Source organism: Mytilus galloprovincialis, chromosome 9, assembly GCF_965363235.1.
Source record: "Mytilus galloprovincialis chromosome 9, xbMytGall1.hap1.1, whole genome shotgun sequence".
In the NCBI taxonomy this organism is placed as follows: Eukaryota; Metazoa; Mollusca; class Bivalvia; order Mytilida; family Mytilidae; genus Mytilus; species Mytilus galloprovincialis.
The window spans coordinates 10,504,358-10,527,518 of NC_134846.1; the positions used below are offsets into that span (position 1 = coordinate 10,504,358).

Here is a 23,161-nt window from a genome sequence, read left to right on the forward strand (position 1 = left end):
TCTTATCTGTATATGTAGTCACTATATATATATATTGATGCATAAACTAGTCTATGAAGCCAAAAATAAAAAAAAGTCTAAGTTTATTTCAACATGTTCACATTTACGAGGAAAATCCACATGAAAAAGTCTTTTTACCTCCAGAGTTGTGTAGGTCCTGCATATACATTAACACCACATTAAACTAAAAAATACCATTTGGTGTCACTGACCAATAAACCAAAACTTGACAAATGAACTTTACAACAGAAATATGTACACATATAATCATTTTGAATCACCTCAGTGGCGGATCCAGGGGAGGGTTCCGGGGGTTGGATCAGCCCCTGTACCTTAATATATATGTAGTCGGAATAGTCTTAGATAATGACACAGAAAAGCAGACCATGGAATTGGTTCATGTTTAGGTGGTTTTTGTGAATTCTCACAAACAGATCACAAAACAATAAATCCACTCACAGCTGACCTATTGGGTTTTCTTAAGTACACGCATATGTATTATGAACAAGAGTGCACATGCTGAATTAATCATTGATATTATGTTGATAGTCCTAAATATAAAGCTTTATTACAACTTTCTCATAAACTCATTAACCAAGATAACTAAACATTGACCAATAAACCATGAAAATGAGGTCAAGGTCAGATGAACCATGCCAGGCAGACATTTTAACAATTCTTCCATACAAATGTACACCAAATATAGTTGCCCTATTGCTTATAGTTCAAGACAAGAGTGCACACGCTGAAATGTCTCGCCTTCTTTACTAATCCTTGATATAATGTTGATAGTCCCAAGTATAAAGCTTTATTAACCAAGATAACTGAACAAAGACCAATGAACCATGAAAATGAGGTCAAGGTCAGATGAACCATGCCAGGCAGACATTTTAACAATTCTTCCATACAAATGTACACCAAATATAGTTGCCCTATTGCTTATAGTTCAAGACAAGAGTGCACACGCTGAAATGTCTCGCCTTCTTTACTAATCCTTGATATAATGTTGATAGTCCCAAGTATAAAGCTTTATTAACCAATATAACTGAACAAAGACCAATGAACCATGAAAATGAGGTCAAGGTCAGATGAACCATGCCAGGCAGACATTTTAACAATTCTTCCATACAAATGTACACCAAATATAGTTGCCCTATTGCTTATAGTTCAAGACAAGAGTGCACATGCTGAAATGTCTCGCCTTCTTTACTAATCCTTGATATGATGTCGATAGTCCCAAGTATAAAGCTTTATTAACCAAGATAACTGAACAAAGACCAATGAACCATGAAAATGAGGTCAAGGTCAGATAAACCATGCCAGGCACACATGTACAGCTAACAATGCTTACATATAACAAATACAGTAGACCTATTACTTATAGTTTAAGAAAAATAGACCAAAACACAAAAACTTAACACTGAGCAATGAACCGTGAAATTGAGGTTGAGGTCAAATTAAACCTGCACGACTGACATATAGTTCATAAAATATTTCCATACACCAAATAGAGTTGAGCTATGGCATTTGTATTAGATAAAAAGACCAAAACTCAAAAACTTAACTCAGACCAATCACCCATGAAAATGAGGGCAAGGTCAGATGACATCTGCCCGCTAGACATGTACACCTTACAATCATTCCATAGAACAAATATAGATATATTGCATAAAGTATGAGAAAAACAGACCAAAACACAAAACCTAACTATAACCACTGAACCATGAAAATGAGGTCAAGATCAGATGACACCTGCCAGTTGGACATGTACACTTTACAGTCTTTCCATACATCGAATATACTAGCCCTATTGCTTATAGTATCTGAGATATGGACTTGACCACCAAAACTTGCTCACTGATCCCTGAAATGAGGTCGAGGTCAAGTGAAAACTGTCTGACGGACATGAGGACCTTGCAAGGTACTCGCATACCAAATATAATTATCCTATTACTTATAATAAGAGAGAATTCAACATTACAAAAAATCTTAACCTTTTTTTCAAGTGGTCACTGAACCATAAAAATAAGGTCAAGGACATTTGACATGTGACTGACTGAACTTCATAACATAAGGCATCTATATACAAAGTATGAAGCATCCAGGTCTTCCGCCTTCTAAAATATAAAGCTTTTAAAAAGTTAGCTAACACCGCCGCCTGATTACTATCCCTATGTCAAGCTGTCTGCAACGAAAGTTGCAGGCTGGACAAAAAACAGAACAAAACACAAAAACTTATCACTGAGCAATGAACCCTGAAAATGAGGTCAAGGTCAAATAAAACCTAGGCCACTGACATAAAGATCATAAAATATTTCCATACACCAAATATAGTTGACCTATGGTATATAGTATTAGATATATAGATCAAAACTCAAAAACTTAACTATAACCACTGAACCATGAAAATGAGGTCAAGGTCGGATGACACCTGTCAGTTTGACATGTACACATTACAGTCCTTCCATACACTGAATATACTAGACCTATTGCTTATAGAATATGAGATATGGACTTGACCGACAACACTTAAGCTTATTCACTGATCCATGAAATGAGGTCCAGGTCAAGTGAAAACTGTCTGAAGGGAATGAGGACCTTACAAGGTACGCACATACCAAATATAGTTATCCTGTAATCAGAGAGAATTTAACTTTACAAAAAATCTGAACAAGAAAATGAGGTCAAGGACATTGGACATGTGACTGACAAAGTTCGTAACATGAGGCATCTATATACAAAGTATGAAGAATCCAGGTATTCCACCTTCTAAAATATAACGATTTTAAGAAGTTAGCTAACCCCGCCGTGGGATCCCTATCCCTATGTCGAGCTTTTTGCAACAAAAGTTGCAGGCTCGACAAAAACTGGCGCTACCTTATTAATTTGTTACCAAGGAGCAATGAAATGAATTTCGATTTTCATCGTACCCAACCAAAATTTAGGTTCAGGTCAGGTGTATTCTACCCAATTCTTTTTTAGAAATATACATGTATACATTTGGACATGTTTTTAATTTACAATCCAGTGGGGCTTTGAACACCTTTGTTTTTTTTGGAACATCATTGCATTTTAATGGGAACATATGACTGGAACACCTTTCTCCTAGAAAGGGTGTTCCAGCCAAAAAGTAAATAAAATGAATAAATGCAGAAATAATATAATATTGAGATGTGGTTTGATTGCCAATGAGAAAACTCTCCACCAGAGACCAAAAAAGTACAAGTGTTGACTGATTGGATGACTGGATGGACGGACACAAGTATTCAATAAAACAGTTATGTTACGAAGTGTTGACTGTTCGGATGACTGAATGGAAAAACACAATAATACTATACAATAAAATAATATGTCTATATATGGTAAAATGTATATAGGGAGTTACAAATTTAATTTATAATAATAAATTAATAAAAGTTTTATATAGTACATGTACATACATGTATATGAAATAAAACTATCATGATTGATAAAGTATATGACTTTTGTTTGCATTAAAAAAATAAATCCAGTAGTTTGTGTACAGTTTTAAGCAATAATCAAAAATCTTTTATGAGATATTGAGTGACATGTGAAAACCCACCCCCCTTTTTTACAAAAAAAACTCAATAACTCTAAAATGAAATGTTTAATGATCATCAAAAAGTATACAGATCTTTAGATTAATATTACGAAGAAGTGTGTAAAGTTTTTTGCAATAATCATAAATTGTTTACGAGATATTGCACAACATGTGACCCCCCTCCTTTTTTACAAAAAACTTAAAATTACCATGATTACTCTAGAATAAAATTTTGAATCATCACCAAAAAGTATACAGATCTTTGGATTTATGCAATTATAAAGGGTGTGAAGTTTAAATCAATAATCAACATGATCAATAATCTTTTTTGAGATACAATACGATTTGAAAAATACACACGCTGTTTTAGTTAAAAAGTCCCTTAACTCATAATTTTAAATTCTACATGTACAATGTATTTTTATCAACAATATTAAGTTACATGAAATTTGGATAAGTGGTTCTCAAGTTTCTGTGCAACATGTGGACGCAGAACAGACAGATGGACATTTGTATACCATAATTTTGACAGACGTAGAAATATAAATTAAAAGAAACAAATTTGATCAGTCTTAAAGAATGTGAGGTACACATAATTAAACATTGTAACTGGTATTGAATTTTTAATCATGGTCTGTCAGATCTTCAATGTCTGTATCTGATTCATACATGTGCAGGTACAATGATTTGTCATAACTTATTGTTTCACTGTCACTTGAAAGTTGTAAGTCACTTGCAAATGCTCCTGATGGTCCAAAATACAATTCTACGTTTAATTTCATACAGTTACCACACTTGCACACCTTTTCACAAAGGTCACAACATGAATGTTTATCCGATTCCTTCTTAGCAACTTCTGAAACTTCTTTCTCCGATATAAAATTCCTGAGCAAGTTCTGTCGTCTGCATCCGTCATTTAATTTCACGAGATCTTTCACTTCTACATCTAAGAATTTCATATGATTGTGGTTGTAAAGGATAAAAGCGACAGAAACACTCCCATCTCTCCCAACTCTTCCAACTTCTTGAACTAGGTCAACAATGCTTCTTGGTGGACCGTAGAATAAAACTGTGTTAATGTTAACAATATCCACTCCCATTCCCAATGCACTGGTTGCAATAACAATTTTGAGGTCATGGTTACATTTCTGCAGATCTGATAGTACGAGGCTTTTGATCTGGTCAGTAGTTTCAGAATGGTACATCTGAACATATGGTTTGAAATCTTGTATTTCAGTTGTGATAAATTTGTATAAGTTTGAAACATCTTTAATGGAATTAGCATATAAAAGCATTGGTTCAATGTCCATTTTCTTCACCTTGATGGTATCAATCAACCAGCACATGGATGACTCAATCTGGCTTTCAACTTTGTTCACAACTATTTTAATGTTTGTTTTATTAGGTGATCTTGTAACCACGTACAAGTTTTCTGTTTGTAAGCAAAGTGCCTCCATCACAAGTTTTCGTATTTTTTTGGTGCAGGTTGCGCTTAGAGCCAATAGCGAGGCATCAGGAAATAAGGACCTCAACTCTCCTATGTATTTAAACCATTTTCTGAAGGCTTTTTCTTCATTTGGTTCTTCCAGTCCACCCCTTAAAGAAAATAAATGACACAAACTTCAATAAGGAACAAGAAATAATTGTAACAGAAAGCTGTTATGAAGTTTCCCAAAAACAAAGCTCCCATAATTTGTCATTCCCAAATGTCACCTGATATTGAGAAAAGTAAAGAACAAAGTGGTTGGTCGAGTAAAGTGTTATAAATTAATTATGCCTTGGGATTGACCCTGTTTGTAATTCAAATCTTTTAGAAATGACAAACAGGAATATACATGGTTTCGTGGTGGGGATATCGACCATTTCAAAGTTTGCAAAACATGAGGAGATAGGGTATATTATATGATTTGTTTTACTCACCAATAAATGAATATATGGTTTAGGGTATTAGATTTTGACTAATTACAAGTTCTCAATTAAGAGGGGGTGATCTCCAAGGACTCCCATCTATATTTTTCAATTGATTTTTTTTATAGTCTTACACATGTTATACATGAATATATATGGTTTTGAGGTAGGGATATCTACTGTTTACAAATTCTCAAACAGGAGGGGTTGTGGTGACCCCCAGGGACTCCCCTTACATTTCATTGGATTTGTTTTACTGGCCAATATATGAACATATATGGTTAAGGGTAGGGGATCTCAACTGGTTACATTGATTGATTGATGGTTGCTTAACGTCCAGTGGCAAATATTTCATGCATATTCAGGACGACCAACTGGTTACAAGTTAGTTCTCAAACAGGAGGGGTGACCCAAATAGGGAATATTTCAAATGATTTTATTTTATTGTCTCATACATTGTTCATGTATATGTATGGTTTATGGGTGGGGCTCCCAACCGTTTGAACATGTACACCTTAGTCCTCCCATAAACCAAAAATATAGAGCTATAGCTTATATTATCTGAGATCTATAAGGATTTGACATAAAAAATCAATCTTTGAATAATGAAATCAGAAATGTGGTTGAGGTCAGGTGAAAATGCCTGACAGGCAAGACGACCTTGGGAGGTACGCACATGCCAAATATAGATATCCTATATGTAAAACATGTATTATTTGGGAATAAAATGATTTGCAGACCACAGCCTGATACAACTGCAGAGGTCAAACCTTGAACAGGTGGGGAAGTTTGGACACAATATGTAAGCTTGATATAGTCTTAATTTAAATTGTAATCAAGTTTTGACATAAATTAGGTTATTGACATGAATGACACAAAATGAATGTGGCTAAAGATCTTGAAATGGGATGGAATATTTGTTATTTTGCAATTGAAGATTTCTTTCTATTGCGCAATACAAATTCGTGAAATTGCACAATACTCAGGGTGCAATCAAATATATCACTATCCCTTTCTCACTTTTTATGCCAAAAAAATAGCAGACTCAACAAAATTCAGATATTTTTCTAAACTAAAGTTAATTCATAAGTAAAAGAACTTAACTAGCAGGAAATGAACAATTGACACTGCTAAGGGTGCCATTTTCCACATTACTATGGTTTTTTTTCAAGGGGCATAACTCTTTAAAAAAACTCATAGAAAGTTCCAGGAACTGATTTTCAAACTCGTCCCAAGACATTGCTCATATAAATATCAGTGTCATAGCAATCAGGTTAGAATGCTGTAATGAGCACAGTCTGATACAAATACAGAAGTTTAATATTTACAGTTCAACAAATTTGGACACAATATCCAAGCTTGATTTGTCTTACCCGAGTTTGAATTGTGATAAATTTTGGACACAATATATTAAGTTTCGGACACAAATCTCATGTGTTGTAAATCAAAAATAAATATGAGCCCCTTAAAAAAAATTCAAACCCCCCAACTTTTTTAATTCCATCAAACTCAATCCCAGTTTTCCTATGACTATGTATTTATAGAGAAATTTGTAGTACAATTAAATATAAAGAGCCAAACCTTCAAAATACTTTCAGTTTGTACATGTAATCCTGGCTAAAATTAAATTACTGTAAATTCAGAAATTATTGCGAGGTTTTTATTATTGCGAATAATGCGACTGAGTTGTAAACGCAATAATTAAAACTCGCATTTTGTAATATTCTAACTGAATTAAGCATGACTTTTCTCAAAATCGTAAAAATTAAAATCGCATTCAAGTGTAAAATGACAAAATCGCAATAATAAATGCACGCAATAATTTCTGAATTTACAGTACCTTAATCAGCAATTTTAAAATACATGTAGTAACTTCTAAAAATTAATGTACACAAGTTATTATCTTAACTAGAAAAATGCTTATTTGGGCCCCTTTTTGGCTTCTAATTTGAACATTGCTGTTGAGTCCATAATGAATCCCAACCTTAATTATTGTACGACGCTGACTATGTGATACCAATATACGACCGCATTTTGGCGGTGGTATAAAAATTGAACAAATGAGAAAGCTGATGGGGCAGTTTTCTATAGTATGTAATATGTAAATGTCTTCTAGGGCATAACTTTTTTTTTTAATATACATTAATATACATTGTAACTGCATGATCAGCTCTTATTTTCAAACTCTGACATCCAAACAACGCTGAAATAAATCGTTAAAATCAACATATATGTTTTATGAAAATCTTGCAAGAATTGTTCATGTGGTCTCTTAACAGAGGATAAGCGGACAGCAGCTGCGGACAGTCTTTATTTTATGCTCATGGCAAGGTATTGTGTACATGTGGGAGACAATAAAGCAATGATGGAAACTTCTGCCCATAAAATTTGGTGTGAGCTACCAAAAAAAAACCTGTTACTGTTGTATAGAACTGTTTAAGTTTGTTATAAAACATGTAATACCAAAACTTAAGCTGGTGACTTCAATGCCAAATTAACTTCAATCTCTTTCTGGTTATGTTGGTCTTAACTGTAATTTCACTCCTAAACAGAAAATTCTATTCCTTATATGGTCACATAAGAATTTTGATAACATTGAAGCAACATACCAAGTAGCAACTGTGTGGAACTCATCTATGACAATGAGAGATACAGCAAATTCTTGGATAATACTCCTCCAGTCTTTATCTCCTACCAATGCTTCTGGAGAAGCAAATACAATGTCAACATCTCCCTTTGCTATCATTTCATCTACTTCTTTACTTGCTCCTGAAAAATATTTATGTTTATCATCTACCATTCAACATGTTTAATAAGCAGTCAAAGGGCCTTAGGCATGACTGAACATACTGAAATAAAGTTTTCCACAGCACTTTTTCAAAAACATTGAAAGACTAGGTATATAAATTTAGATCAATTGATGTTACCCACTTACATGTACATGTATACAAACCTTAAAAGCGAACAATCAATCTATTTTATGTGTAATATTTTTTTTACATATATATATTTTGTCTACCTCGTAAGTCTTACATCACTTTCTTGTCTACAATACATGAAGACATATATATATGTTAACTTCTTTATGTCATTTGGTACTTTGTTGAGAGTTGTTTCATTGGAACTCATATTTTTAAATAAAGGATCAATTGCAACTTTAAAGTTAAACATGTAGCAAACCGATAAAGGTAAATTAATTAAAGTATATACAAATACATGCATGACAAAATATATTTTAATAATCAATAAAGGTTTGACTGATACTACTGTTTTTACAAGGCTGATGTGGTTCTTACTGTGGTTCTTGGCCGAAACGACCAATGATGAACCTGCTACATGGCAGAAATACATGTTTTCTTTCCTAAATATAAATTATTTGTAAAATGTTAACCTTAGTCTATATTTAAAGAATTTACCTTTAAACGCTGACTTGATCATGGGCACAGACTGGAGTTTAGAAACTTGGTCTTCAAACAAAGATACTAATGGACCGCAAACTACAATTTTACCATCGGTCCTAGTGTCTGAACCTAGTTCCTTCATCTTCCTTGCAACAGGTAGCAGTATCTGGTAGGGTAAACTCTTCCCATACCCCGTTGGAAGCGTGACCATGCAGTCGTTGTGTTCCAGAATATTTTGTAAAATCAGTTTCTGTTCACTTTTAAGTTCTTTTACTTTGTATTGAGGCAAGACTTCTGTTAAAGCATTTTCTAAGTCGTCTTTCCATTTTTGCGTCGCCATCTTCAAATTATCCCCCGAGATAGCGTTCCTTAGAATGATTCTGATTGGTCGATATAAATACTTTCTGGGGTCAAATATTACAAAATATAAGGTCACAAAAGTGAAAGAGAATGCCATAGTTGTTAGATCTCATATGTAGTAACGTAGTATAACGAAATCGGAGATCTATATTTTAATTAGATTGGACATACAATAGATTACACATACACAATTGGCTCGTAAAAGTAGTAGCATACAGGCATAAAGAGTAGGCAAGCGCATAATATATTGACATTGATAAATGTAGATGTAAATGTGCAGAACAATGAATCAGCACAATAAAATATTAAATAGATTTATTATAATTATGGTCAGTATAAGGACTTTTAGAAAGAAACACCTTCGCCAAGTGTCTGAACAATTTGTTACGCAATTTAACATAATACCTTCAACTATAAATCCACACCTTTTTCATTGAAGACGCATTTTAACCAATCACAGCGTTTTCTTATAAGCTTTTGGAAAAATATTAGTCCGTGCTAGGGCTTTGTAGCCAGTCAAAGTTCTTAAATAAAGCATAAGTAAGAATACTTTTCATACTGAAAGGCAATATATCCCTTGTCAAAATACTAGATCTTCACTTGAACTGTGGTGATATGTCAATAGGGAAAACAGAATCCCAAAACAGTCCTGCAGTCAATACTATTAATTGGTAAGCAATTGAATCATAGACAAAGTGATGGAAAATAAATGTAATTGCCATTTATTGACATAAAAGGGAAACATTAAACGTTCTGATTCATTAAATAACATGTTATATTTGAAGTAAAAAGGAAATATTGACATATTCTCCATCAAGTGGCCAATGATTAAACTGTCGTTGTGTTCTATATCTATTGTTTGTCGTACTCCGAAACCTCGGTTCACTAGCATACAACTTATCATTAAGCAAACAGTATGTACTGTCTTTATTTACCATGGGGTGTACGGTGTATTATCAGTCCAACATGATAAAGTCTGTTCAGGTTAAATCACTTATTGTATGCAATATTATGTGAACAAACATATGTAAGTCTGTAATATACAATGTAGACGTATTAATTTGATCATTGTATGTACATCATGGTTTTTTTTTTTTTTTTTTTTGGATGAATAGACGGTTACTTAACGTTTATGAACCGTAAAATATTTAATCATTTCATATTTATATATTCAAGAAGGGAAACCGCTGCTCAATGTCATATCAAAATAAACCGCTAAAAGTTAGTTTGTATATATATATGCTAACGCCAACTGAAGTCATTAAAGTCAAAAAGACATGTCACTACACCCGATGCCCGGACCATTATTCTGACCGCTAATCTACCAATCTTTGTTATAAAATCAAATCAAGTCAAATACTTTTATTTCCGTATAAATCAAAAACATGATCTGTGACAAACATAACATATACAAAAACAAACAAAATAGCACTTCAAATTATTGTTTTGGGTCTCCCGTCCTCAGTTCTAATGACTGTCTTATAAAGGAAACTGTATTTTTAATTTGACTGTGAGATGTGGGGTTGATTATGCATGTACCTACTTTTAAATTCTTAGTGTTTGACCAAGATGTTTAGTCACTTGTTTGACTTAGCCGAGTTAGGACCCATCTTCCGAATTCGTTAGCCTATGCATGAACATATGACATACATCTGATAATACAAATAGAGTTTCATTATGAGTATATGTAGGCTTTTATCAAGAAAACAGAAAAAATCAGGGAGATGTAGTATGATTGCTAATGAGACAAACCACCAAACAGAGCTAAATTACATTGGAATGGGTTGTAAGTGTGAAAAACAATACCGCAATATCGGCTAGAAAAAGCTTTGACTATGCAGTATGGGCTTTTTCTCATTGTTGAAGGCCGTACGGTGACCTATAGTTGTTAATTTTTGTGTCATTTTGATCTCTTATGGACAGTTGTCTCATTGGCAATCATACCACATCTTTTTTTTTTATATTTGCCATGCAAAAATTATTAACACTCCCCTTGAACTTGGTCAGTGGTGTAACAGCACAACAGCAGAACTAACTAAAAATCAGTTACAAGTAATTAAACTCAAAAGATTGGTACGAGGCACAATAACCACTAACATGAACATAATAGACACACAACACCAAAATAAGAGTACTCGCTCTTACAGCAATAATGAAAGCTAGTTCAAAGCCAGTTAAAAAAATAGATCATGTTCTACCAGACTAAAGTATCGACATGTATCAGTACACATCGAACGGATTAAATGTAATGACGTCATCTGTTTGTTTTGCAGAAAGTAGCCCTTAACTAAATATGCGTACATTTTTCAAAAAGCGTGCATTCCTTTAATTCGAATCTAATAAATATTGTCAATATATTAGTATTTTGATATGGATGTACCGGTTTTCCCCATGAGAACACGAATAAGGTCGAATATCTATACTGAATTACATTTTTATTTGTTTTAAAATATATGCTATAATGAAAGTGTTAGGTAAAAAATATCGCTATATGAAAAATCATTGCTTAACTTTCCATCAACATAAACGCTTGTTCCTGTTCTAATTTATTTCTTTTTATTTTAATCACTTTTGACAGAACAATGAACACAAATATATCTTTGGTACAAATGGGACCAAGAAAAAAATGTTTACTATAGTCACAGGGTGAAAATACAACTGATTTCATTTTTCCCATCTGAAAAGAATCGAAATATAACAAATGAATGTTAGTATAAAAGAAAGGATATCGGCTAAAAATTCCACTTGTGTCAAGATAATTTATGAGATTGAATATCCTACCCCTAATGTGGTTGCTGTACGTTGCTACAATTTCATTTCCGATTTCATATAACCACTTAATTTGTTTTACAGTCCCGGAGTAAATGATCTTAATGGAAAACAGATTCGAAGTGAATGTAGGCAAATATAGAAAATAGACATGATAGATGTCATTGGTTTTTATTCATATTAATGACACAGACCCTAATAAGCCCAAACTCAATTTTTGAATAGTGAAAAAATAGTATGTTTTGCGATGAAATGTTCCTATTATTAGATTTTTATAAAACAATGGTATCAGGCAAAAACAAGTATTTGTTCAGTTGAAAAGAGACTCAACAGTGGCGGATCCAGCCATTTTAAAAAAGGGGGGTCCCAACACAGAGTAAAGGGGGGGTTCGAACTATATGCTCCCATTCAAATGCATTGTTCGGCCAAAAAAAAGGGGGGTTCCAACTCCCGGAACCCCCGCCCCCCCCCCCCTTTTGGATCCGCCACTGCTCAATTGTTATGGTTTTAGGATTGCTGACTGAGTGACACTTTGTAACTCCACATATTTCAATTAATTGATTGATTGATATATTGTTGGTTGCTTAACGTGGAAATTTAGACTGCCAATGTAAAATGATGGTATACTGGATAGGGACATTAATGTTGTCCCGCAACAGGCCACCTATAAACTCCCTTAATCAAAGAGTTGTTACAAGGGTTTTTAACGTGAAGAGAGTGCAACTCATCAACAAATCAAGGGATATGTTATTTATTTCTGATGGTAGATAGTTCAACCTGCATTTCAATCACGTCCAAAATATTCAGACCCACTTTTTCTATGATTTCAATTAATGTCAGTCGTTGTTTAAAAAAATTGCAATTGTTTATGCGACATGATGTTTCGAGTGTAAGTGTAGTTTTCCTTAAAAAAATTAAATGTTTGGTACTCAGTCTGACTTGAGGATGGTTACGCGGGAAACACTTACTAGATATCTGTGTAATTCGTTGAAAGTTTGTTGTTTTCTAGTATTGACCTAAATTATTTGTGTACTTAATGATCCTTAATTTAACAACTGGTTCAACAATTACAAATATATCGATGACTTGTGTATGAACAAGATAATTCGGTAACAGTTACACGTTAGAAACAACCAAGTGAAATCCGATGAAAAGCTCTTAAAAACAATATATGATAATGTAATATTAATGGCGATGTCATTTTACTACAACCTTCTCTATAAATATAATCAAAATGAATTTAAATGGTAAATATTGGAAATTAACTACTATATTCAATTTCCTGCGTTAAATAAAGAATTGATTTAATATATAAACATTGAAAATATGGGTTTCTCTTGTCATATGGTATCGTTTAAATGACTATGTTTCACCCACGTGTTTTACGCAACTTTTTTTTTTTTTTTTTTTTATTCGGATATGGAGGAGACTTTTGTTTGTCTCGACAACTTGTCAATGCTGACATTGACAGAACGTGAAACGGAGATATTTTTAAAGGCTTGATATTCAAACTGACACTTTTGAATACTTGTTTAAACAGGTTACCAATAGGCACTTAATGAACTAGATATAACATCCAGTGGTTTTCATAATAATGTTTTTTTCTTTCTTATATAAATAGATATAAAAAGATGTGGTATAAATGCCAATGACACAACTCTCTATCAAATCACAATTTATAAAAGAAAATCAATTATAGACCAAAGTAACATTTAAGGTAAAGAATAAACCTGAGAAAAGAGTTAAACAATTATAGCTATTTCTCGTGTTATGCAAAGTGTACAATAATTTGCAAGAATATAATAGACATACGAAGTTTACTGCGCTCCGTTCTTTTTAGTACCATGTTTGAATATTTCCATAACGAAAAATACATAAACGATGACGGAAACGACAACAATGTTCAACATAAAATAAATTCTCACAAGTTAATTTCTGAGAACGTCCCGCTTATAGCCAAGACTACTGTTATATATCAATTGCGTTTCCCAATTGCGTTTCCCGTAGATAATCACCTAATTACCTAACCTGATCCTAACCGGATATGATTGCCGATACGCGATACGTTCCAGGATATCGACACATGGTCACCTGAAGAAAGAATTAGAGCATCGCAGATACAATCTTCGTGTGAAGCAAATTCTAAATAAATATTGGCTTTATGAGATTAATCAAGAGGATGGACAGAACGAGCTTTGAACTGTAATTGATGAAAGATTAACCTTTGCTCGAATCAGCATAATTTACTTAAGAAAGAAAGACGATAACATTGAATTATCACTTGTATATCAAGCAATCATAGTGAACTTCCATAATTTTCTTATACTTATATGACCGGGTTATTGGTCACCTCTGTCATAATAATTAGTTTCGGGGGGAACAAGCGGTAGCTCAGATAAAGTCCAAGTCGCTGGAAAGTTTTCATATTTATTTCGCATCCATATAATTCAAACATTAAAAAATAACTGAAACAAATATAAAATTCAAATTCAAAAGACTGATTGACATGCGGAAAATGAACCAATATCTTTTTATTAAATAATATTAAGGTGTGTTTTGCCGAAAGCGGGGGTTACGGATTCAAAACATGCTTCGTATAAGTTTGTCAAGTATGGCTTTCGAAAGTTATTCCTTAGTGTCAATTTATCTATGTTCTTTGTTACAGAACCTTTTTTCTTAAAGACGGATATAAATCTTTGATAATTAATCTAAATGAAAAGTTTATAGTTAAGGGGGCTCCTGGGTATAAATCAAATTTTTTTTCTAATATTTCGCTATATTTTTTTTATAAACGAACTTTATTATATACTTAAAAGAAAAATGAAATTAAAAAAAATGGGGTCACCGTTCATTTAAGCTCACAATCTGCCTCCGGAAGAAGCATACATTTTTGTTAATGTCCTTTTTTTCTGTTGAACTAATAGGAGAAATAGAGGTAATATCAAAATAAAAAAAATAACCTAATTACAGAAATCGCTTAAATTTTACAATTATTTAGTTTATATACAGCCTATTTGAAAACAATAATAAAAAATATAGGTCACCGATGAGTTAAAAAAGATATTTCAAATTTAATGCCAAAAAATAGCATTTTTTGCACCAAAGGGAGATAATTTGGAGCTTTTTCAATGATATAAACATTTAAAAAGTCATCTGGGGCCAAATTCAATCGATTTTTTGGGTTGATTTTTTAACCATATCATAAAGTAATAACTAATAGTGTAATGAATAAAATGTGTAATGAACAATTTTTTGCTGAAATTTTTTTACCCACGAGCCACCTTAAGTGTAAAATACAAGTAACTTTTGAATAGCGTAAAATACAATAAACTAATAAATTATTAAAACGCAATAAGGACTCGGAATAATAATAAAAAGCTATTTAATATTAAAAAAAATACAAAATTCTAAATGTGAACTTTGAACGAACAATTGTCGGGTCATACTTTATAGATGTTGTTATTAATTCATTTATTTATCTGATTGTTTTTGTTCATTGTTCTTTCTTCTGGTTTCGAGATTATATTCAAAATTACACTCTTGTGGGTCAAGGTAAAATACAAGTGAGCGCATTATACAACGAACTCATAACATAAACGTCAAATACTAAATCCTCATATAATGAACATTGTTAGTGTATTTTGAGTAACTTATATTGGCAAATATTTCATTCATTGAGCATGTTGAGAAGATAAGAACAAGTGTAAACAAAACAGAAAATATGCAGGCAGTACGGCAATATGGTCGTTAAGAACAAAAACGGGACATTTGTACTCCCACTGGGATTCCCACTGGGATTGGCTTCGTTGGGTCCGGACCCTACTAGTGATTGATTTATAAAGTTACAAACAGTTGGTCCAAGTGCAAATGGCTTGCATCCAATGACATGAAACAAATGCATGATTAAAAGTTAAATTGTGTCAAAATTCATGATACCATATAGAAATATTTTGAATAAATTGTCGATTAATTGCTAATGAGACTTAAACTATAACAACTAATGGTATGCACTCCATGACAATAATTGATTTTTCTGTCCCCATGGAACCGAACCTTTTGGGCTAGACAACTCTGATATATATCCTTTATACAACTTTGTATTACTTCTTATTTTCAATATGTAGTTATGTCAGCCACATTTGAACTGTGTATTAGAAAAACTTAAGGTGGTACCAAACACATTGACAAAAATTTATTGGCTCGCTTAATTCTCACAAGATTTTGACAAATATTTTCTGTGACAAAAATGCAAAACTTTCAAAATAAAAACAGACAACACACTTTATCGAAAAATAATAATTCGATATATAGCAGTTTGACAAACACTAATTTTGCTCATTGAGAAGCTTAATATTTCCAACACAACTGAACGTAATTATAAACGTTCATGTAATTTTTACAGAGTTATCTCCCTGTAGTGTAATGTACCGCCTTAAGCTGCTTAAATGTTTTGTTTAGAAAGTTGCATATCACTTGATTTTTTATTAAATGTTATTTGTTTGTTCTATGTTCTTTTCTAAGACGGTCAATGAAACTGGTGACAACGTACTCTTGATTATCTAATTGTTATAAGATTTGTTGTAAATTATATGTTGTAATCTGTATTTTATTTGTCACAAGCTTTATTTTATATGCTTTAAATACCATTTGTTACTGATTCGACCGACACTAATGAGTCTTTTGTAGACGAAATGGGCGTCTGGCGTAAATATAAAATTTTAATTCTGGTACCTCTCTATGATGAGTTTATTTACGACAATTACGATTATTATTATTTAATTTCTATTTATACTGACTGTTATTGTCACCTCAAATGTCAAGGCCCTTCGGTGCCTTTGACTGGAATAAAACATTCTTCTATCTTTTTAATTCTTTAAACAGTTATCGTATAATCATATGTTATGTATGTGAGAGAAAAAAGAACCCTTAAAGATGTCTTAGAAAACGATTGATGTTGTGCAGTAAACGTATTGTTACGCAAAGTCAGTCTTGAGTAAAGGTCATATTGTGGCGCGGTAAGATTAAGATAGACTGATTTTTCCATGACTACGAGATAGGTCATAGATGCTTTTCGTTCCAAAACAATGGCAAGCTAATTATTAATTTATAACGAAGTAATTGATTGTTTGCATTCTTGATCTAGTGAATCTTTTAACTTGTACTTTTATACTTCATATCGCCTAGTGATCATTATTCATAGTTCTTTGTTTATTCTCACCTTTGCTGAGCCAAAAAATAAGATCATTTAACATGATTAAGAGTGCAGAATATCTATATCTTTCAAACTCCCACGCAATCTTTCATCTTTTAATGATTACACGTGAAGTAACCCATGCGATAATACTTACGATAAATTCTTTCCCCTTTGTTATTTTTCGTGAATTCTGTAATGCATATTCTCCAAAGTCCACTGTATGATTCATATAAGTATTTTCCAGTTTTATTCACATATAGTCCATTTGGAATCTCGAATGTAAGCCAATGATTTGTTCCTAAAGCCACAACTTGAATCAAAAAAGCAAATACTGTCCCTGCGGTAGTCCCAAGTAAAAGTTTCTTTTCCCATTCTAATTGAACGGCCATGATTTTTTTTGGTGAGGAATCCTTGACGTCGCGAACTGATTTGTGACTGTGTTGCAGAAATGATAATGCACGCGAAATGTAAATTGAATGCACGTGTGTGTTTGTCTACAGCGAGTAACACTACATAGCTAGCTATGTCTACACACAATACAATTATTCACACAAATCAACCATAATTAACACACGCACTGTCTATTTTCTTTAATTATTCAGCGACTGGTATGACGATTAATAAGCACACTTAATCCTCTGGGAATTTTTTTTAACATTGTATTAGTAGAAAATAAGCACTATAATACATTCTGATTGAATAGTTACACGTGTTAAATGATACACTGATAGTGGAATAGTTTATCTCAGAATTATCATACGGTTCACTAAGATTTCTCCTACTACCAAGTCTGCCTATTGTTTTCTAAATCATCGAAAGTTTTTGCAGCACTGTTGTCCTCGATTCGATAAGCTATTATCATCGCATGTTTTTGGATAGTGGTTACAATACTACATTAGTATCGAGAGGTTTGATTGAAAACAAACATTGTTTGGCTTTATTTCAAATTGTACATTTCACAGCAGCTGATTTTTATCAATGCAAACAAAGTAATCTTACGGTATGTTAATTTCCAACTATCGAATGATGAGTTGCTGTAATAAATTCTGCTTTAAGCCCGTAATCAGATCATGATTATTAAATAGCAGAAATTAAGCCATCAATTTATATTTTATCCAATGATAAAAGTTACACTGAATCCGCTACAAAAATTAAAAAAGGCCTCTAACCCTCTTAACGATATAATGTTGCTTTTTTAACAAAGCACTGAAATATGATGCCATGGAAATCAATATCGTACATCTGGATGTCGTAAAATAGCACGTGTCTTCAACGTTATGAAAAAGGATATTTTTGAAAATAGTAATCATATTTGGTCTTAAAAATTTAAGCAAACACGATATAAAAAGAGATAACACATCAACATTGATCTCCTCTCCGTCTAATTATATACGTTAAAAAAGTCAATAATCACATTTAAAAAGTTATGGTTTATTTGTTAAACAATTAAAATGAGACAGCTGGCGCGTAAACAACCCATGCAACGATTTGATAGTTTTTGAACCGAAAAAGATCACGCTTGCTATCGGCTTTCTAATCGAATTTTTTTTTTTTTTTTTTTTTTTGGGGGGGGGGGGACGTTTATTATACTTTCAACGAAGGCCTGTATAGACCTCCACAAATATTCTTATTTCAAGGGATCGGAACTACTAGTTAACCTAAACAAATTAGATAGACTTATAACAGCCACTTCTTTGTTACATAATCTGTGACACACTTCAAGCGCTTAAGTCGTTTTCAGTTAATTTTATTTATCATAGTTCATCTGGGGGTTAACTGAATTTGTGGTAAAGTTCGCAACACTTTAGGCCAGGGAACTACTTTATCATGAATTTCCAAAATTGAATTATTTCTTGGCCATGTAATATTTGATTAGAGCCACCGAATATTATATAGACCAGAGTGTAATGTAAAAGAAAGTCATTTGATTGAGAGGGAAAAATAATAAAACATTTTCAACCTAGCAGTCTTTATTATAGAAGTAATCTTCAGGATCCCAGGTCCATCAACGGAAAAGCATCTACTGCTATGAAGTTTACATGAAAATTGCATTATTTTTTTTGTTTGACAAATCGAAAAAAAATATACACGAATTACTTCTGCAGGGAGAGTAAATGCAATGCATACCTAATGAGACAATACAAAATGAATATTGAGTAAATATTACCTTTTTGATATTTTTATAAAACAGGGTTGACAGTCATACAATGACCTATATAGTAATTAATTTCTGTGGCATTTGGCCTATGTGGAGAGTTGTCTCATTGGCAATCATATCATATCTTCTGTGTCATTTGGTCTCATGTGGAGAGTTGTCTCATTGGCAATCATATCATATCTTCTGTGTCATTTGGTCTCATGTGGAGAGTTGTCTCACTGGCAATCATACCACATCTTCTGTGTCATTTGGTCTCATGTGAAGAGTTGTCTCATTGGCAATCATACCACATCTTCTGTGTCATTTGGTCTCATGTGGAGAGTTGTCTCTTTGGCAATCATACCACATCTTCTGTGTCATTTGGTCGCATGTGAAGAGTTGTCTCATTGGCAATCATACCACATCTTCTGTGTCATTTGGTCTCATGTGGAGAGTTGTCTCAATGACAATCATTCCATATCTTCTGTGTCATTTGGTCTCATGTGGAGAGTTGTCTCATTGGCAATCATACCAAATCTTCTGTTCAATACATGTATATTGCTATTGCTTGCATATAGGCCTCTAGCCTTTGTAAGTATTGTATGAGTTTTAATTTTAGTTAAAATTAATAATTCTCAGTTTTCTTCTTTATTGCTGTTCATATCCAGATAAAACTTGGTGAATATGTTTTTTATGGTATTATGAACATAATTAGCCGATAAGTAAAAATTCACGAATTATCCCGTTTAATATATATTTCAGAGTTTAGGATGACGTCCATTATCACTGGACTAGTTCACATGTTTGTTTAGGTGCCAGCTGTCCTGAAGCACGCCTCCGGATGCAGTATTTTCTCGCAGTGTTGAAGACCCATCGGTGGCCTTAGACTGTATTCTGCTCTTTGGTAGCGTTGTTGTCCCTTTGACACATTCCCCATTTCTGTTGTCTCTTTGACACATTTCGCATTTCTGTTGTCTCTTTGACACATTCCCCATTTCTGTTGTCCCTTTGACACATTCCCCATTTCCATTCTCAATTTTATTAACTAAAGTCTTCTGTGACATACACACTTATTTACTGATTGTTGGTCTAACTCTCTGTTTGCTACTTAGTCTTTCGGGTATTGGTATAGAGGTTAAACGATAGTAACCTTGATAAAGACACACATTGAATCATAGGGCACGTGAAAAAATTAGATTATAGATTGAAGTTTATAGTTTGTTTCAACATATTTACAGTCGTTTCTATTTGTAAATTTAAACTTTTTCATAAAAGTAGTTAAATGATTCGATGTATATTGATTGTTTTCTTTTAACATCGACCGGTTAACATGCTGAATATGTTAAAGGTGTCGGCCAATTAGAGTGCAAGACAATTGTTATCTATTTTATACTGCATTTCTGGAGATTTTGATAAAAATGAAAGAAAGGAAGTATGTAGTCATTCAAGTAATGCTGAGTTCACACTTAACTCGAATTCGATTCGCATTAACTAATTCGAATTAGTTTAATTCGCATTCAAAACGTTTTACGTCCTAACGTCTTTCTAATTCGAATTACAATGCGCGTCAAATTCGCTTTACTGTCCAAACTGTTACCTTTTAATCATATCACTTTAAAGCAAAACAAATGTAAGTTTGAACTTACTTGTAAATGTCAGTTACAAGACAAGTCCGGTATTATTCAAGAGAATTTTATAAGAACCGTCAGAGGAAAATAATTTTCAATTTATTTTTGTTTACCAATTAAGGTGGTGTAAAAGTGTTGTTGTCACTTGCCAGCGTCGTATAGTTAACAGCAACAAATACACTAGTGTTATAGATATATTTTGAAATTCCGAATTTGCAAAATAGGATATATAACACTAGTACGAAAAAAAAACAAAAAAAAAACATATTATTTTACTTTTTATTTTCAAACATATTTGACTACCATTTTTTATATGTTTGTCCATGATTTCAATGGTGATACGTAACAGTGATAAACCTGTAACCATGGAAACAAAATATATATTTCCTAATTACTTCGAAAATCAATTAATAATTTTAATACCTTACTATAAATGTGATTCTTTATTTCTTCTTGCAGGATTAGATGATATTATTCATTCGTATGCTTTGAAATCACTCCGACTTATCATTATTCCCTTTTCTTTGTAACAGTTTTATTTTAATGTAAATCGATCCTGCTATGACAGATCATCATCTTATACGTTATAAAAGTTCAGGTGAGGGTTAACTTTAGAAAATCCAATTTAATTTCTTAAACATATAAAATTTTCCAATGGCATTTCTATAATAGAAAGTTGCATCACTGTTTTGTATTTGATTCACTGATAAGAGACTTAAACGGAAATGATGTGTGAAATTGTCTTAAAATTGAAAAATGAAGACTTTATAAAGCTGGCGCGTTAACTGTCTTCTTGAAGAGAGATTTTATGGCCATCGGAATCAATTTTACTTGACGTACACATTTGTCAAGTCGTCTGTACGATAATCCATTTCAAACTTTCTGGAACTTTTTTTCATATGATAAAATTAAGAACATGTGTTACGATTGGCAATGAGACAATTCTTAACCAGATAACAAATTACGTCGAAGTAAGCAACTATATGTTCCAACGGCTTTCAATAATGAGCAAAACCCAAATCGCACAACAAAATATATTAAAGGCTCCGAAATGATAAACATTCAAACGAGAAAATTAACAGCCTGCATGATTTATGCTTTAAGAAATAAATTAAAAACAAATATAATACACAACAACAAACGACAATCACTGCATGAATTACAGGCTTCTGACTTAGAGACATGCACCTACGTGAAATGACAGTCTGAGAGTGAAACATGTTTGTGGGCGTCAACCCCACACCCTAATAGCAGTTGTGTTTAATTCATAGTTGTATTCAGCCTTCATTGGAAAATTAAAATGAACTGACAATAGTAACACAAGTGTCGATTATCATTTTGACACTTAATAACTGTTACTGCTCCTGATTCGTTGTTTTTAATGTGAAACAATCCTGTTCAGTTGTCTTTATGTTTTCCTTTTATCAAAACAATTGCATTATAACTTGATTGACGATTAATATTTTTTATTATCTCAATAGTGATCAAGTTTATATTACAAATATACAGTCACATTTTTTAGTTCAAATAAAGATACTTGGAAATTAACATTTATTGTGAATGATTAACCTAAATACAGACATAATTTGTATTGTATTTGTTTTCATGAAATTAGATTGGAATTAGAATAATATTGTTTATTTTTCTGGTCCGCCTAATTTGTGTATTACCATAACTTGTATTGTTGGTACAGTTGTAGATCATTTTGTCTATGACTTACTTGTACTTATAGAAAGTTATCAGAACTCTGTCCGACTTTATCTACTGTGTCGTACAAATATGAATATTCTTAATTTTTAAACCGAATGTTGAGATTTACGCGACGGGTGCCACATGTGGAGCAGGATCTGCTTACCCTTCCGGAACACTTGAGATCACCCCTAGTTTTTGGTGGGGCTCGTGTTGCTTAGTCTTCAGTTTTCTATATCATGTATGTTGTGTCTTGTGTACTATTATTTTTCTGTTTGTCTTTTCATTTTTTATCCATGGCGTTGTCAGTTTATTTTCGATTTATTTTTTTTGAATGTCCCTCTGATATCTTTCGCCCCTCTTTTACAAAATGAAGCTACAGTCGATAATTCTGTGAGGATAAAAAAAAAAGCATGCTGTGGAATTAACTGACTGACCGGTACATAAGGTTTAAATTTCTAACATAATCGAGTCCATGCAGGCGGAAACCCAGTTGAAATAGAACAAAAGAAT

The 23,161-nt window shown here is 32.7% G+C and overlaps 1 protein-coding gene and 1 long non-coding RNA gene across 2 annotated transcripts in view; both read right to left on the bottom strand.

Moving 5' to 3' along the window:
- Window positions 1-18,356, bottom strand: part of LOC143044376 (uncharacterized) — an 85,708-nt gene extending 67,352 nt beyond the window's left edge. The window contains exon 1 of the long non-coding RNA XR_012968665.1: window positions 17,349-18,356. This is a non-coding gene — a long non-coding RNA (uncharacterized LOC143044376). The remainder of the gene's footprint in view (window positions 1-17,348) is intronic.
- Window positions 528-9,246, bottom strand: LOC143044375 (ATP-dependent DNA helicase RecQ-like). The gene is made up of 3 exons (XM_076216353.1): window positions 8,887-9,246; window positions 8,080-8,239; window positions 528-5,158 (listed from the first exon to the last, which is right to left on the bottom strand). Exons 1-3 carry the CDS (start codon window positions 9,209-9,211, stop codon window positions 4,186-4,188), a joined length of 1,458 nt encoding a protein of 485 aa, XP_076072468.1. The 5' UTR covers window positions 9,212-9,246; the 3' UTR covers window positions 528-4,185.
- Window positions 18,357-23,161: the final 4,805 nt, after the last annotated feature.